We start from the raw sequence: 15,478 nt of genomic DNA on the forward strand, positions 1-15,478 counted from the left end.
GTGGCGTATATTTAAGAGTGGGAATACTAATTGAAGAAAAAATATAATATATGAATTATAAAGCATAGTGCTGGTATGTATGCCATACATTTTTGGGGGGTTATCACTGCCTTAGTGCTGGTTTTGCAATCACTGGGTGCAGCCACACAAGCGTCCTCTCCTGGGGGACTGGCTGTGAGTTCATCCTCTGCCCTGGAGATGGGAGGCAGACAAAGTCTCTCTGATTTGGTGGGAGATGTGGGTCTGGCCTGGCAGCTTTGGGACATGATGCAGAGAGACACAGCCCACCTGAAACCCACTGAAAACCCTCCCCCATCAGGGTAGTTTTGGTTGGAGTGCAGAGGAGTCTCTGATGAGAAATGTGCCTCCATCTCTCTCTGTGTTGCCCTGCTGTGGGTATCTGCTGGGTGGCAGACCACAGCTATCCCTGGTTACATGTTGTGCCCCTTTGCAGGCACTGCCCGAGCCCTGAGTGCAGACTGGAGCTGCAGTCCAGACCATTTGCACTTAGAGTTAATCTGGCCCTCAGATGGAGCTGTGCACTTAAGCAATCACCTCAAACAGAACCATTTTTATGATCATTTTCTGTGACGTGATTTGTGAAAATCGTATATGGGAGTTTACTTCCAATACACTTGCTGCTCTTATCTAAAAACATATTTGGATGGGATATTGCAGAGCTTGCTCAAATTTGCTTGAATTACTCTGCTGATATTTTATTGCTCAACTTGGATAAAATGACAGGCAGAAATGTTGATAAGATTAAAATTTCCCTCTGCAATGCAGGTTCCTTTGATGTTTCAGCTAGCTCTGGAATGAAATAAAATAACTTTTACAGTACTTGTTTTCATTTCTCTGAATAAACAGGAGAAGTTCAGCAGAATTAATTCCCCAAATTGCACTTTTAGGGTGCATTTTATTAATCTGCAGAGGTAATACTTCAAAAAGCCTGTAAATAAAATGCATAGTCTATTACTATCATCACCAAAAAAACATTACTTTAGGGAAGATATTAATGAAAGATCTCCTACCCATTTTGTTCTGTCTCTTGTAGCATGATTTTTATTGAACGTAGTTATCCTGGAACGTGTCAAACCCGCACAGAATACGCTCTGTCCCTGACTCTGTGGTTTTGAACACTTTCCTTTGGGCTGCTGTGCAGAGTTGCATGTCTGGGCATTTGGTGCAGGGGTGTCTGAAGCTGCCTCTCTCCCAGGTGGGGTGACCAGCTGCTCGGATGGCACGAGCAACAGGGACAGCCTCCGCTTTGACGACGAGGTCCCCTACAGCGGCCCCTTCTGCGGCCGAGCCAAGGTCCACACCGACTTCACTCCCAGTCCTTACGACACCGACTCGCTGAAAATCAAGGTAAGGCAACCACCAGGATTCCTTCTCTCCCACGAGCAATGCCAGGGGGACCATTTTTTGCATGTAAATAATACATGTAATAATGAATTTTTAGCTGCTCAAGCATGTGGAGCCCTGTAAAAGCAAGGCTGATCTGTTTCGCAATGCTTCCATAAGGACTTAGTTCAGACAAGGCTGCAAAGCCAAGTACTGCTAAAGTCCTTTTAAGGCACAAATTCCAGGGATGAACCTCTTCATGGTATCTCCCTACCCACCCCAGCCTTCCTCTCCCACTTACATGGTCTGGAGTAAGGAAGAGTAAAGTCTCATGGGATGTGAAGTTGTCTCCCCAAGCTTTCCCAGTCACAACTAGGATATATCCAAAGCTCAGTGGCACCCATTACCTTTAATAAAACCAGTTTGCCTTTACATTAAAATTTTCTTTAAGCCTATGTTTGAGCTGTGAACATTTTTCAGCCCAGGCATGACAAGGAGTGTCTGGGCTGCATGAGTGAGGAAGAGCAACAAAGAGGGGCCCAGTTGAACATTACTTTAAAAACCTAGACCTTCAGACTCTTTTCCTCTTCACATCTTCTTCATTTTGGCAAATCCTCTATCTCAGAGACTCCCTCTCCTCCTCTCTGAGAGCTGGTGCTCTGCTGGTATTTGTAGTCTTCAGCACTTGCCCTCCACTTCCACCCACCTAGGGCATTTCTTTGAATACAGTTTAGTATTTTTAACTATTTAACTGGTCATGAAATTGCATATATCTGCTGGCTCATATAGGTTCCTTTTTTAGTCATTAGGGGGATGTATTTTGGAAGTATAAGTTAATACTTAGGGTTGAAATCTCCTATATTTATCACATAAAATTTCAGTACCCTGAATCTGAATTCAAAGTGCATCTGCAGCTTGGCTTGGAGCCACTGCCTAATCCTGACCTGCAACCACATCTAAAGCTCCCGAGCCTGCACGAGTTTGTAGAATAACGTGCTTATAGAGCTGTAAAGAAATGTTTGTTTAGTTTCTGTTTCAAATGTGCTCACAGCTCTGAGCCCCATGTTCTAACTAAACCAGGTCACCAGCTCACAGTCAATTCTGCACCTGGGTTTGTACCAAAACTACAAGTGTGTGACCACTTCACTTGTTCCTTGCCACTTCACTTGTTGTTCCTTGACCAAACCAGAAAAGATGGACCTCATGGAGCTGTGGACACATCCTAACAAACTGAGTTTGATTTCTAACTTTGTAACAGAATCCTAAATGAAGCAGGTATTTGTTGGATAACTCTTCAACATTTTTCTGTGATACGTGCCAAGAAGAGAAGGCTCAGTTTGAGGTCCTTGGGAGATAACTGTGCAGGGTGCATGACTTTGTAAGAGCCTTTTTACTATGGGAGTTACACAGAATGACTGTTTTCCTGAGCCTTAGTTCCCACCGTGTGGCTCTAAACATCTTTACCAAAAAGCCCTCTTGAAATAGTTGTGTTGTCACTCTTTAAAGCACTCATATTTGTTAAGGGAGTTAAAAGTTCTTTATTATCTTTGAGAAATGCAGACACTGATTATTCCTGTAAAATGGGTAGGAGTCCACCTTTCATATAGATCAGCTATCTGTTTTTTAAGACCCTTGAGAGGTTAGATAATAAGATTATTTTGTAAATGCTATGACACATACTTTGAAAATAACCTTACAGTAATCCCTTGCTTTTTTTGACAAAACTGTGTCCACTGCCCATGACAAAATTAATTGCTGATGTAACCCTTGGTCCTTTTCAGGGACCAAGTGGAGCACAAAAGTAGTGAGAGGGGCTGCTTATGCTCACCTCTCCTTCACAAAGGTTTGGAGATAAGGACTATCTCCACTTTCTGAAATTCTTTTCCTGGGATTTTATAAAAGCAAAGGCACTAACTATATTTAGGTAATTAAAAAAAGTTACTTCACACTGACTAGTGCTGGTTTTGGTCCATAGAGGAAGAGCTACATATAACAAACCAGAGGTGTAAGCATTGGTGTGTTTTTTTTTATTGTTCTAGAAAGGAGACATCATAGATATCATCTGCAAAACTCCCATGGGCATATGGACAGGCATGCTGAACAACAAAGTAGGAAATTTCAAGTTCATTTACGTGGATGTTATTTTGGAAGAAGAAGCAGCACCCAGAAAGATAAACCCACACAGAGGAAGCAAAAGGACCAAGCCTAAAACATTGCAAGAGCTCCTGGAATGTGTCCACCTGCAGGTCAGCCAAGGCATTTCCCAGCTCTGTTTGAAACGTTCCCTTTCTGTGCGCTAGGGTTTGAATGTCATTTACAGGCAGGAGGAGAAAGGCAGGTTTCAGCAGTTTTGATGTCAGCAAAGCAAAGCAATCTCGTGTCTGTCTTTTATCTGATGTGAGTGATAGCAAGATGATTTTTTCCCTTTTCTTTTACATACCTTTTATATAACTTCTATGTAACCTCAGTATTCTTAGCATGCATAATTGTAATTCCTTAAGTCTAATAACTTAGCAGAGTCCTGATATTCTGTTAGGCCAGGGGACCAAACATCTTAAAGACCTCGCAGTAGGAGGCCAGAAAACCCTATGCTATTTTGGGAAACCAAGGTCTCTCTAGAACATATCCTGTAAACTAGAGATTTGGCCCATTCAGGGGGAATATCACACCATTCATCCAGGGCTCTCACAGGGGCATCCTTGTTAGATATGCTATTTTGTAAGGTCTGTAAATTGTTTACACGATCAACAGTGTGTGTGCATTGTGGCACATTCCACCTTGGCAAAGTGGTGCACCAAGAAGGATCCTTTTTAAATACCAAGGTAAAAACCCCTTATCCCTTAACTATGTCTGGCTCCCAGTTTTTAAGACCAGGAAAGGCATCATGAGCAGCTTATAGAACTGCATTTTACCTCATCATGTGGCTGGGTTAGGAAACTCCACTCAGAGAGGGAGGCTGGTGACTTGTCAGGTCAGCCTGACTGGAGTTGTGTCCCTGAGTAGAGGAGATCTGTGGCTGTGGACATTTCAGGGACTGGGCTGCAGTCTGACTCCAGACAAAACTGAGAATTTGTGGTTTTAATTTCTAGTGATCTTTAGGGAGCAATAGTATTTTTGCACTGTGCTCATGTTGCGCCTCTCTCCCTCTCTGCAACCCTAGATCTTGACTGAGTGTCAAAGTGTAATGAGGTCATGATTTACAAGTAACATTTTTAATAAGGGTAATTGCTTTGCTGCTGATGCAAACACTCCTTTCCCTGGAGCATGCACAGAGTTTTGTACTGAGTCAACACACAGCTCAAGAAAGACCTTGTGTGACACAGCAGGGCCAAGGGCTCCCTCTGCTTCTCCCCTTGCTTGTATCGAGGGGCTCCTCCTGTGAAAAGGAAGAGCACTCCTTCCCTCAGAGACCCTCCTCTGCTCAGCGTGGAGACACTCATGGAGTGACCCACAAAAGTCCAAACACTCAGCAGATTAAATCATTTCTGACAGAGCTCTGCCCTGGTCCTGTGTGCTGCTGGGCTGTGCTAGGGAGTTCAGGCACAGATGCTGGCATGGCCAGGAGGACTCCCAGGCATCTCTGCCTCTGCTCCCTCTTGCTCTCCACCTCTACCAAAGTTAAGTCAATTGCACTGGAGAACAGAGCCCATTTCAACCTGGCCAAAAAGAAAAAGCGCAACTGTGCCTATTCCTCTACTAAACATAGTGCTTGTTTCCATGGGAGGATTTGCTTGCTTCCTTTTGTAGGAATATGCCTCAACCCTCCTGCTGAATGGCTATGAAACTCTAGAGGACTTGAAGGATCTACAGGAAAGCCACCTTATTGAATTAAATATTTCAAACCCAGAAGACAGGGCAAGATTGTTATCAGCAATTGAAAATCTCCAGGACTGTGACAGTAAGTGTTTAAGATTTGCCAAAAGTATGTTAAATAATATCTTAAGCAAAACTTAGGTCAAAAATCTCCAGTAAAGAATTTATTTTAATTTTTTAAACAACATTCTGCCGATAATTACAATTCTTTTCCTCCGTTGCTTCATTGCACACTTAAATCCTTATCCAAATTAGCTTTTTCTTTGTAGGAAAGTATTTTTTTAAACAAATGAAAATATACACTAATATCTGATTTTCATTCTTCTCTCAAAATTAATCTAACTTGTGTTTCTGGTGAGCTTCCAAGAGTGAACATATGGGGTGTATATATGCACGTGTATTGGTCACCATTTTGTTTTCTACACTTGTTCCTTTTGTGGGGAGTGGAAAAGCTAGGATATGGAACAGGAAATCTTTTCTCATTATATTTTAATGATATTTCCAGTCTGACTTCGAATTGTAAATAATTTATGTCAATTTTGTAGAAACTACAGCTAAGCATCTACTTAATTAGACACTCAGACAAAACAGGAGTGGTTTCATCTTCATTAATATTTGTGCATACTCCCTTTATGCTGAACAGTCATGGCATCAAATATTCACTTCCAACTGAGAAACGTAGGAAAGAGAGAGATGGCTAAACAATGTCTCCCTGGGATAGCTTAATATCGATTTTTGTCAGGCATCCACTGACTATCTCCTCAGTATGTAGGCAGCTTTGCATTTTTTTTCTGAATGTTTGGGCTTTTTTTAAGAACCCCATTTGTACATTAAGTTGTTCCCATTCTTATTCAGCTTCCAGTGAAAGGCTCTTACAAATATCTTGGAGTGCCATTCGAAAGGTTTTGTTTGCCCTCCAGGTTCAGAAGTTCTTTCTGGTCTATAGCTCTGTGAGATGACACTTTTGAAAAGAACTCTTGAAGGGCTGTCTATGTAGAAGCAACGATTGAAAGAGTGAATCTAGAAAAAAAAAAAGGTTACATTTTGCACAAGTTTTATTGCAGGGATCTGCTAGGAAGTAAACTGAAAATGTATATAATGTGCATAGTGTCTTTGTTGTGGGAACCAGCCTTGCTGTTCTTTCTGCATCTATTACTGTGAATGTTTTTCTACATTTAACACCAGAAAAATAGCAAAGAAAAATGCTAGATTGTATTTTTGCAGTTTTGCATCAGTGTGAAAGCCAAAATGAAACATAATGGTTTCTAACAGACCACACGAGTGTTGAACTTTTCTGTAGTGGTGAGAGTATGGTTTGCTATTTGGATTTGCTGGGTAACAGAAAGCAGAGCAAGCAGCTTTCGATACTGAATGTGTCTTAATACTTAATGTTCTACATGCACCTGTGCAAGAACCAAACCTAACAAAGTCCTTACATGTCCCACATTCTGAAAATGAATATATTCACCCTTATTATCCAAATTGAGTTCTTTCTATGTTGGCAGCATAGGATTAAGTCACTTCTCCAGGCAAAACAGTGTCCCTGATGTTATCTGCATGGTTTAATAGTTCAAATTCTTGTAACAGCTCTGGGAATAATAACATTAAATCTTATAAAGGGGTCCATGCTTCAGTGATGACACTGTAGTCTTATTTCAAGAGACGAAATGAATATTTGTTTCACACGCACTTTAGATAGGTATAGCAAATCTTTCTAGTATTCAAATTCAATCAAATGATTTCCTCATAATTTATGAATGCTCACAGGGACCAGAACCACAACATCTTTTTGTGTCGTACCAGCTATAAGCATTCATTTAAGTCTAGTTAAATTTGGTAAGACTTGTGTATGTTTTAAGTAAGCCATGACTAAATACTGTCCTAGTTTGATTCTTGAATCCTTCTGCATGTGATTGCAAAGGGGTCAGAGTATTTGTCACATGACTGGTGGGGACAGAACTGAACAACCTGTTCCAGAAAGGAGGATACTAAAGACCAAAATGGATAGAAGCTATCTGTTAAGTTGTTATAACAAAAGACAGGGCGTCAAGATGATCTTGGGGATAAGATCCGTGCGAGTCTGACGTTGTACAAATCATTTGACCTCTTTGTCGTTCTGTCAATCAGATTGGAAAATTGGGTTGAAAGAGCTGGGTGCTACTGTGAAAGTGAATTCTGCATCTGGACTGAACTCTCCTGGGTCAATATTTTTTTTTTTTTTCCTAAATGGGCATGGCTCAGTCCAGCATAAATGATTTTTTAATTAAAATTGATTTTGTGCATTGCTTAGAAGTGAGCTGCATAATTACCCACAGCTACAACGTAATCTGTTTACAGGCCAAGATAATTCTAAATAGAATTTCAGCACTTTCCAGGTAAAATGTTCACTTTTTAAAAATAAGCTTTATGAAAAAGTAATCTAAGGCCATAGACTGTATTTACTGTTCTAGGACCATCCTTCTCACAGAGCTTGGAAGACTTCCATGTCTCTGCATTCCATTCGTGCTTCCATGAAGCACATGTTTGATTAATGGATGGAGAGGCAGGTATGGCCCAGACTTGAAATACAAGGCTTGCTGAGTTTTTGTGACACTGCTATTATTCAAAACAACCAAGTGTGCTGGAACATAACCTCATTTTACTAGACTTTCCTATAAATGTAGCAAAACAAGATTTTATTTTTTTTTTTTAATGTGAAATCTGATCTTGTGAGATGTCCAGAAGTTTTCACAAGGCTTTTAATTTCTTTGTCATTCCTTGGCTTTTTCTTGACATTTATTGTATGTTATGCTAAGTAATTTCTTCATGACACATACTCGTGGTGTATAATTCATCTCGTAGAATAAGCATTTATTGAGTTTTCTAACCAAAAGACCTGCAGCAGTAGTTTCCACATTATATGCTACTTAAAGCCATGCAAAATATAGGATTTTTGGCAGTGACATTTTTTAAACTTACATTTGATTTAGACCTGAATGAATTTGAAAGGATAAATTTTACCCGTCTTATGCCACAAATTTAAAAAAAGTAAGGTTTATTTAGCAATTGCTGCCACACAGTGTTTTTAAAGCAGATTTTTCTTTCTATTACTGCACTATCTTCTTTCTCCCTTCCCTGGGAGTCCTGGACCAAATTCATCATCTTCAAATACTTCATATAGAAAGGCTATCCTGGAATTGCAAGGATCTGTAAGCTCCTCATGACCTTCTCCCCTTCTCAGACATTTTTTTAGATTTTCCATAAGTTGGTCAGACCTATATATTTGGGGCAAAAATCTTGGTTTTCTGAATTCATGGCTGTGAGGGGAAAAAAAAAAGCTTTTTCATAAAGTATTTCTTAATAGCTTTCCATTCTTCTCCCAGATGGCTTCTAGACAGGAGATGGATGTCTGTGCTTTTGTAGGATGCTATTTTTAAAGTGAAGCAGTTGCTGGATGGTTAATGAATAAAGTAATAAAAGAAGTTTGGAACTTCTTTTCTTGACCGCTTCCCAGGACACAGGTTTTTGTCTGTGCAAAATAGGCTTGATTTCCTTCTCACATAGATGATTTAAATCAAGAGCTTCATCCCTGAAATCCACTGGGTTACACTAGTCCAAAGCTATTCTGAGCTAAAGAAAAATTAGACTTCTTTGGATATGTGCATACAGGTCATTTTATGGAAAAACCCCAAAAAGGTGAATATGTGCAATTTGGGGGATAATATTTTACACTTATCTCCCCAAATGCATTTCCTTAGCTTACTTTTCATATTTAAGTGCAGATCATACTTTAAATTCCACCATTAATACCAAATAAGGCTTACTCTTTATTTATTGTTCTTGGACAGTAAGATAGGAGGTAGATAAGGCACAACTTTCATTTCTCAGACACATCCCTTACGTGAGAATCAGAGAACAAGAGTTCCATTTTACACTGGGCAGTGCTTTTCAACACATGGGATCATACAGAATCTTGTCAAGGTCAAATAGTGCTCAAAGCCAATTTCCCCTTCTGTACTTTGGTACAGCACATTGGCCTGAACATAATAATTCCAGATTTCCCAAGGAAGCTCATCCTTGCATGAGTATTAGTATTTTTCACCTTTTTTTTTTTTTTCAGGCACATCTGTTTGCTTCCAGATTTTAAAGAAGCTTCTCATTTCTGTTTTCACCACAAGTTCTCACATCAGTTCAATAAATTTTTACTCCCACAGAAGCTGTGCCACTGCTTTCAGTGAATGCAATATTTTAAATTGCATATCAGTAAATATCCACAAAATATTTAGTCTTTTGAATGCCCAAACTATTGCACAAACCACTTCAGGTTTCTATGCATCTTTTCCAAGAATTACTGCCCTTTACTGCTTCAAAATGATATTTTCTGAGTTTGATGTATTGTGAGTTCTCCTCTCATTTTCACACTTAGATGGTCTAACTGGTACAAGGTGACACATGGCCTGTGTACAAATATAGAAGGTCTGGCTTCCTCCAAAACTCACTTTGTTCAGTGGGGCCCAGTGACAGGGCAAGGGCAATGGCCATAAACTAAAACACAAGAAGTTCCACATCAACATGAAGAACTTCTTTACACTGAGGAAGGCAGAGCACTGGAGCAGCTCCCTCTCTGCAGACACCCCAAACGCACCTGGACACATTCCTGTGTCACCTGCTCCAGGTGACCCTGCCTTGGCAGGGGGGTGACCTCTGGATAATCTCCAGAGGTCTGTTCCAACTATTCTGTGATTCTGTGATTTTGAGCCTTTAGTTATTGAAAGGTGCTGCTCGGTACAGCACTGCTGCACCTGTGAGGAGGGGAAGTGAGTGACTCAGCCTAAAGCACAGTGCTCCTAGCCCAGCTGACAAAACTCACAAAGGAAAACTCTCAGAGACCACACTCATGAAGTTTGGTTTGCTCTTGGGTGTCCTTCTTTTTGCCCAAGACAAAATCCAAGCCTCCTGACACTCATCTGGTTTACACTGACATAACTGCACAGGAGTCAGAGTGACCTCTGTGCATTCTTGAGTTGAATTCCCTTAAACCCAAGCTTAAAGTGCTTCCCTAATCAGGACTTTAACCTCATTAGAAAGGGGAAAAGTGCTGGTGAAGGAAAAAAGAAATCTATCCTTGCACGTGTTGTGCACATCTAAGTCATTGAATAACAAAAACTCATTTTAAAGGTCTAAGTAGTAGTGAGGAAGATAAGGGATGCATCACACAGCTCTTACCAAGGCTAAAGGCCTCACATTTTTTTCAGAAGTCTGAATATAATCCTACTGTCTAAAAGAGTACTGGAATATATGTGTCAAAATGATGCATATCTTGGGCTCTTCTGGCCATATCATAGACAACAGTGACTGAGAGCCATTTATCTTATGTGAAACTGCTTTACTGTAGAAAAATGATAGGACTTCCATTTGTTGATAAGATAGTTATTTCTGATGATTCCGCAACATCTAACGGCAGTTTAATTTTATCATTTCCTCTTTTCTGTGCAGCATGGTTTTCTTCTGATGTCCAAAAGATTAAGACAGCAAACCTACCTTTCCTAATGTAGAACTTGAGCATGAACATGTTAGAGAAAGGACTTAAGTAGAATGGAATAGAAAAGATAAAAATTTAAAAAAAAAGAGCAAAAGTTGCTTTGCGCTTCTTATAAAGCAACTTCTAAAATTGCATGCTGTGTATTTTTATAATACTCATGATCCTGTTCAAGTGGTTTAGTAGTTACTGCATAATATTTAAGACTGCTTTAAAGAGAAAAAAAGGCACCAAAGTTTGCTTGCAGTCTTTTCTTCATAAAAATGTTGGGGGAGAGGTGTTCTTCCAACTTTTTCTTCTTAGAATGAAAAATAGAATATATAAACATTTTTACTGTCTCAAACACCTGATAGTTTTAGGTTTGCAGTTTTTTCATGTAAGAAAATTCATCTAGTTTTACAGGAAGTTTTACATATATGAATGTCTTCTAAATAGAAATCTCTAATTTTCCTAATTTACCTAAATTCAGTAAAAAAAAAAAAAGATATCTCAGTTCCGCGCTTGCCTGTGAATTTTTCCCTGAAACACACTAGGGAGACATTGATAAAAAAAATTAGGATCTGTTGTTCACATAGGAACTGCTCAGATTATACAGACAACCAGTTACGAGGCACTAATACAGTCACTGAGACCGCATTTTCCTTTTAATCCACTGGTCACTGGGTCTTCTTTCCATTGTAAAACAAACAGAGTGGATGGAGGCTCCTCTCTGACCTTGAAAATGTAAACAGGATTAGCACTTTTTAGGTCAGCGCTTGCCAGGGCACGGAGGATCTGGAGCAGCAGGAGGGGAGGAGGGGGAGGCAGCAGGGCAGGGGGGCTCCCAGTGCTGCACAACCTTGGCTTTGCCCACGGGGATGGTGCTGGGGCAGCTGAGCACTCGCTGGGGACAAGGCTTTGCCGGGGCATCGCTGGTATTTGTGCTGAACTACTCCCAAGAGCGGCGGGGATACCTTCACCGGTGCCATGCCTTTGGAATTCCTTCCTGACTTCAATCAGAAATCAATTGGACCCTACATGATCAAATATTTTCCCTGCAAAGGGAGAGATAACATTTGACATGACAAACAGGGTTCTGTAAAGTGAGAAGGAGATCAAACTGTTACAGATATCAATTAAATCTGCTGCGACGTGTGCTCTTTCACGCAAGTGCAATTAACAACTAATTTATTTGGGAACAAGGTGGAGCTTTTATTCCTTGGAAAATATCTAAAGTAATTTTTTTTATTATTCTTTGAAATACATCTGGTTATGCCAATACCCTCAGACTTTATTGAAAAAATAACAAATTTAAACCTTTGGTTTCTTTAAAAAAATCAGCTTAGTTTTTCAATTTATTGTCAATTGGAAGTTAGAAGGTATTAGGCAGATTTAATCAGACCAAACAAATCTCCAAGACTTCCGTCAAGACCTCAAAATGCTTCTCAATAAATCAAAATGCTTTGTGAAATAAGCTTGTTGAAATCTCACACAATGAAAAACATCTCTAAAGAAACTCTCCCGCTGTTCAATTTCAATGTAAAGTAGTGAAAAATTTCAGTCTTTCATTTCTAATTTAGTCTGTGTTATTCAATACAAAATAGAAAAAATAATTAAAATCTTTCCCATTTTACCACATCTTATAATTTCCAACAACTGAAATAAAAGTCAGTATGAATGTTCTTTGTGGAAATTTTAAAATTCTAGGAACTAAAATAGATTAAGATTTTGACACAGCATTAAATCCTTCATATCTTTGGACTTCCATTCTGCCCGAACTTGAATTGAGATAGTTTGAATATGATTAAAGATCCAGAACTGACGATTTAACCAAGGAGTAACAAATCAAGTGAAAGAAGGGAACTTCCTTTGCAAAAGCAAAAAGGTACCATTTTCCTGAAGGGCTGAAAATCTGGAACAAAGCTATCTCTTTCCTCTGAGATGGGCTCCCTATACTTTGTTCAGCCAAATACAGTTTGAAGTAAAACTACAACTACAGGTGGTTGGTAACAACAGAAGAAAAAAAGCAGGAAACAGAAAGATTTATATTTTATAGCTTATTTTCTTAAGAAATTTACTTTGAGTAAACATGTGTTTCACAGATAGAGAACAGGAAGAGGAAATTTAAAACCAATACATACAGGAGTCATTATATACTTGTATGTCCTCTCTTGCTGAACTTTTCTTAAGAGGTCTGTTGATACTGCCATTGAGTTCCAGATTTTTGAATTTGAACAGATTAGTCATACAGCAGCTAAACAGCGGCAACTTATTTGCAAGACAATTTGCTTCTGCTTAGATTTGAAACAGTGTTCAAAAACCATACAGCAGAAATTAGGCATCTCAGCTTCCTCTGAGGTTTCTGTGTTTTGGAAAATAACCTTCTGGATGTCAAGCTAAGCTTGATGGAAGTTTCCATGAGCCACCCGCTGCTGCTGAAAAGCTGGGTGCTTTAGAAAAGCTGGTTACGGCGTCTTTGTGCCGAGCACTTCTGAAGGGCAGCGCATTCTCCTCCTGCAGAGAGCTCATCAGGTGGTGGGGGCTGCACTCAAAAGTGTGTCATAAACAAGGACAATGGGCCCTGGGGTTAATTCAGTATCCCACTCTATGATGTACAAGTTTGGGAGGGGGAAAGGCTCCATCTCTGCTGTGGGCATGGTGACCACGCACTCTGCACAGCCTGAAGGACCTCAGCATAAAGGATCAAGCCAAAGCCCCCAGCATTCATCTCTGGGAAACACCCAGAAGGAAAAAGACCAACCTAATTGGCAACTCAGATGTTGTTGCACTCATGTAACCATACTTTTAATTCTCTGATGCTCAGGTTTCTGTTTCTGCTGGACAAAATATATTGATGTAGTCATGTGTAGATAACCAGTCTGTTTCCAAAGTTCTTCAAGATCAGTCATGTTGCTATCTCAGCTCTTTCCCAAGGTATTGTATTGACAATTCTTTTTTTCTTTTTCTGTTCTTTCTAGTTGAAGAACAGCAGAAAATTGAGGGTGGTCAGGAGACACAGAACTTAAACCCTCACCAGAGTTCTGACAAATCACAGTTAAATGACTGTCCGAGAGATTCTGGCTGTTACATCTCATCGGAAAATTCAGATAATGGTAAAGAAGAAGCAGACCCAGAAGCCCTGTCTGACATGGTGCAGTCAATAACAATCAGTGAGTCAAACTGATTTGGTCCTGCTGCTTTTCTGCAGATTTTCAGAAAAGACAATCACATTTGGCAGTATGATGGCACAGAAGCAGAACACAAAATATTCTCAACACTGAAAATCTAATTTTTTCTGATTCATGATGCTCTAAGCTGTTTCATATGTGGGCACTTGATAGGTAAATGTTAGTTAATAATAAGAATTTCTCATGTTTTTCTTTTTAATGAATTCACAGGTATTTCCCTGAAAAGGTTTATACAGAAGTATTTATAAATATTTGTACAGCAAATGCATTTTCTATAATAGTAGAGAATTTTTTTAGGTATTGGTTTATAATCTGGAGATGTTAATTTCTGGAACTGTCCAAAATGTAAATATTGTACATATTTATTTTTAAAAATATATGGATTAATCACACTGTCCCTATTTTCAGCTGTGTTTTGCTGATTTGTGTACAGAATGTATTTTCATTGATATATCATCATAATAAAAAGGTGGATACAGTCACACCCTACTTTGAAAAGTACCAAGCCAATTCTCACTAATATTAAAGTAGTTTCACACCACTTTTCTCCAAAATGAGCTCTAAAGTAGACTGTCATTCCTGTACTTTTTCCTGGAGGCATAAGAGAACTGGGATGAATCTCAATTTGGTTTTCTGTTGTCCTTCTCTTGTGGAAGAACAGAGCCATCCAAATGGCTTATGCAGTGGCAATTTTATATGGTTCTTTTCACACCTGTTCTCATTTGTCCCAAGCATTATACAGAGAATTCAAGCTCAGAGGAATAAGCCATCAGGATCAATACTGTGCTTTTATGACAACGTTTGGTGAAGATGTTGCCTTTTGTGTGTGGTGTGAAGTTTGTTAATAGGGTCTGTATTTGTATACAAAACTCGGGAAGCTAACATGGTTATTGTACAAGACTGTCTTTCATATAAGATTTTATTGTCTTTTCCCAGTATATTTCACAATGGAATACACATTTTAACTGCCTGTCTTCTTTTAGAGTACTTCCTTCAATAATAAACAGAATCATGTGTTTAAGCCCTTTAAAAATATTTGATTTTTAATGTGGTCATTACATTTCAAACACTGCTCTCTTCTAAGACTAACACAGTAAATATTAATTCCACTGAGCATTTTTAGCATGCATAAGAATCTGTGTATCAAGTCAATAGGGGGACTTTTTGCTCAGTCATTAGTCACAAAATTTTCATAATTTAAGGAATTTTGCATTTATGTTAAAGGGTTTCCACAAATTGCTGACAGCTTGAAAGAAAATCACCTTCCCAAGAGATGAAACACAAAAAGTTCCACCCCAAAAAGAGTATTTCTGAAGAAGCTATAAACAAATGGAAAGCTTTTTCTCCCTTTCTTTTTCTTTTCCCCAATGCAAGTGCTTTCTGTATTTTCATGACTTCTTAAAAGACTACTGCTGTCAGACTTCTATCACATAAGCCTGCTTTGAAGGCTGTAGTATAAAATCACAATTTTAGAAAATTGCATTAACAAGATTTCAAAGATTTGGAGTAAATAAACTCTGCTTAGAAAAAAAAAAAACACCAGAAAGGGAGTTACTATGATTTGTTTCTGGTTTTAACTTATTTTTCATACCAGCAACAAATGTCATCATTTAGCAGCAATGACCCCATACTGCCA

At 39.1% G+C, this 15,478-nt stretch overlaps 1 protein-coding gene across 4 annotated transcripts in view; it reads left to right on the top strand.

Moving 5' to 3' along the window:
- Window positions 1-14,867, top strand: part of SAMSN1 (SAM domain, SH3 domain and nuclear localization signals 1) — a 90,651-nt gene extending 75,784 nt beyond the window's left edge. For all 4 annotated transcript variants that reach the window (XM_085556642.1, XM_085556545.1, XM_085556597.1 and 1 more), the window contains 4 exons: window positions 1,217-1,368; window positions 3,384-3,590; window positions 5,092-5,242; window positions 13,633-14,867. In XM_085556642.1, coding sequence (XP_085412768.1) covers window positions 1,217-1,368; window positions 3,384-3,590; window positions 5,092-5,242; window positions 13,633-13,838 — 716 coding nt within the window. In that variant the 3' untranslated portion in view covers window positions 13,839-14,867. The remainder of the gene's footprint in view (window positions 1-1,216; window positions 1,369-3,383; window positions 3,591-5,091; window positions 5,243-13,632) is intronic.
- Window positions 14,868-15,478: the final 611 nt, after the last annotated feature.

The sequence above is a fragment of the Lonchura striata genome, chromosome 1 (assembly GCF_050655825.1).
Source record: "Lonchura striata isolate lonStrDom1 chromosome 1, ASM5065582v1, whole genome shotgun sequence".
NCBI classification, from domain to species: Eukaryota; Metazoa; Chordata; class Aves; order Passeriformes; family Estrildidae; genus Lonchura; species Lonchura striata.